This window comes from Stegastes partitus, unplaced genomic scaffold, assembly GCF_000690725.1.
Source record: "Stegastes partitus isolate 25-593 unplaced genomic scaffold, Stegastes_partitus-1.0.2 Scaffold911, whole genome shotgun sequence".
Lineage (NCBI taxonomy): Eukaryota > Metazoa > Chordata > Actinopteri > Pomacentridae > Stegastes > Stegastes partitus.
In genome coordinates, this window is record NW_007578642.1 from 15,678 (window position 1) to 17,901 (window position 2,224).

At 48.7% G+C, this 2,224-nt stretch overlaps 1 protein-coding gene across 1 annotated transcript in view; it reads right to left on the minus strand.

Moving 5' to 3' along the window:
- eps8a (EGFR pathway substrate 8a, signaling adaptor) overlaps nt 1–2,224 on the minus strand; it is a 38,360-nt gene that overhangs the window by 7,741 nt on the left and 28,395 nt on the right. Inside the window, exons 17-19 of the mRNA XM_008293766.1 lie at nt 1,736–1,876; nt 654–888; nt 375–558 (exon numbers count right to left, since the gene is read on the minus strand). Of these exons, the coding sequence (XP_008291988.1) occupies nt 375–558; nt 654–888; nt 1,736–1,876 (560 nt within the window). The remainder of the gene's footprint in view (nt 1–374; nt 559–653; nt 889–1,735; nt 1,877–2,224) is intronic.

Here is a 2,224-nt window from a genome sequence, read left to right on the forward strand (position 1 = left end):
GGGTCAGAACCAGTGAGGAGGAAGGGTCTGGTTCTACTGGGTCAGAACCAGGAGGAGGAAGGTTCTGGTTTTGGATCGTATTTGTAATGAGACGTGGAGAATAAAGGAATTCTGATGAATTATCAAAACTAAAAGATTCACATGATGCATTCAGGAACCATCACAAAGTAGGAAATCTGACATTGTTTCTACTTTGACAGTTTGTGGCTCATAAATGAAAAACAAGCAGCAGGTTGAATAAAGACGGTTTGACACAAACAGCTGACGGACGTCCTGTTGCCTCCACGTCTGTTTAACATCTATTACAAACTCACACAGAACGTTTTGCTGACGTTCTTCTTCTTACTGGTAATGTTTGTGTTTGTTAAACTCACACTGGGCTGAAGCCTTTGGCCTCCAGCCAGGTTCTGACTTGGTCCGGAGACGAGTCGTAGGTGATGCTGACGGCCGGCAGGCTGCTGCTGCGAGCAGGAATCTGGAACTTCTTCTGGGCGCTGCGGCCCAACGTCAGGCGGTGCATCAGCTCGTCCTGGACCTCCTCCATGTTGGACTTGCGACCTGCAGGAAGAGCAGCAGCCGTTGGAAGCTTTAGAACACCTGCAGCCTTCAACAGAACACCTGGACCTGACTGGTTCTGGTCAGTGTGGACTCACGGCTGACGGCGGGCTTCTGGCTGCTCTCCCTCAGCACCACGCTGCTGTCGCTGGACGTGTTGCTGTTCTTGCGGCTGATCTTGGCGGGTTCGGCGGCCGGCGGAGGCAGCGGTGGCGTCGGCGGCATGGCGGGGGCCGGAGGCGGCGGCGCCGGAGCCGGGGCAGGGACCGGGCCCGGAGGCATCGGAGTGGCTGCAGGTTTGCTGGGCAGGAAGTCGGTCCTGGTGGTCTGCTTCTGCAGAGACAAGAAGGTCCAGTCCGGTCAGCGCCATGCAGGAGACGACCCATCAGCCTGGTTCTGACTAAACTGTCTAAACTCTGACTGCAGCCTCTTAAATGTGAATAACCTCCACTTCCTGTCCAAACACCTTCAAAATAAAGGTTTACCTCGTTGAGTTCTCCCAGAAGTTGCTGCGACGTGAAATGAAGCAAGAAACACAAAGATGGTGATGAGACGAAGCAACAACAGGGTGATCACTACAAACCCACTGCTGCTAGAGTTCTACTGAACCCACACCAGCCCTACAGAACCCTTAGAGGAACATCCTGTTAGCAGCTAGCAGGGTTAGCCTAGCGTAGCTTAGCACAGAGCTACAGTCTAAACACAACATCTGGTTCACAAAAGTGCTGCTGATGGAAAGGCTCGACCAAAAAACAACAAAACCGTTCTTACTGATGTAAAAAGTAAACGATGGGTTTATTTCAGAATTGTACTTTTTAGGTTTTAGGAAAAGCTTTCAGCCGTTTTTCTGTCATGTGACTGTAAACTGAGAGAAAATGTGGAAGCAACAACCAGAGTTCAGAGGGTTAATACAGACGCTGACACCGATCCACCACGTTTTCCCAAAAACAAACTAAAATGTGACACTGTTCCTTTAAGAACCACAGCAAAGCACACACAGGAAGAGGAAGCTAAGGGCAGGAACCTTCAAACTAAGAGCACACAGTCCCACTGGGCCTACCTTAAACAACTCAAACTCCTTCTTTGGCATCATGAGCTTTAGTTATCGGAGATAAAACATGAGAACAGGTGAGTGGGCGGCCGAGCAGGCGACAGGTGCGGCTCAGGTGAGGCGTCCTACCTGGATGGTGTGGCTGTAGATGGGCTCTCCTCGACCGGTCAGGTCCACGGCTTTGGTGATCTCCAGGATGTTGTTTGGCACGTAGCCGCTGGCTCCCATCCCGTTACGGACCTTCCACCACTGCTTCCTGTCGTCCTGAACCTGACAGACGGGACTCAGGGATTAGACGGCAGGTAGACGGTGTTCTAACTGATCACAAACCAGTTTGTAAGTCAGAATATAAACTGTAGCCTTCATGACTTCACAGAACATCACTGTTGGTTTACTTCTAGTGGTTCTGATATTTCAGCTGTTTTCTCCTCCAGCGTTAAATATGGAGCAGTGAGAGGCCAAATTACAAAAATAAATCCATGAAAGAATAATAACATAAAAGTGGAAATAAAAGGAAGAATAAATTAAAATAAAAATAAATACTGTGGCAATATAAAGCAGTATTAATCACAAATGAATCCATAAAAGAAAAGGCTGATAAAAGTAGAAATACAAAGA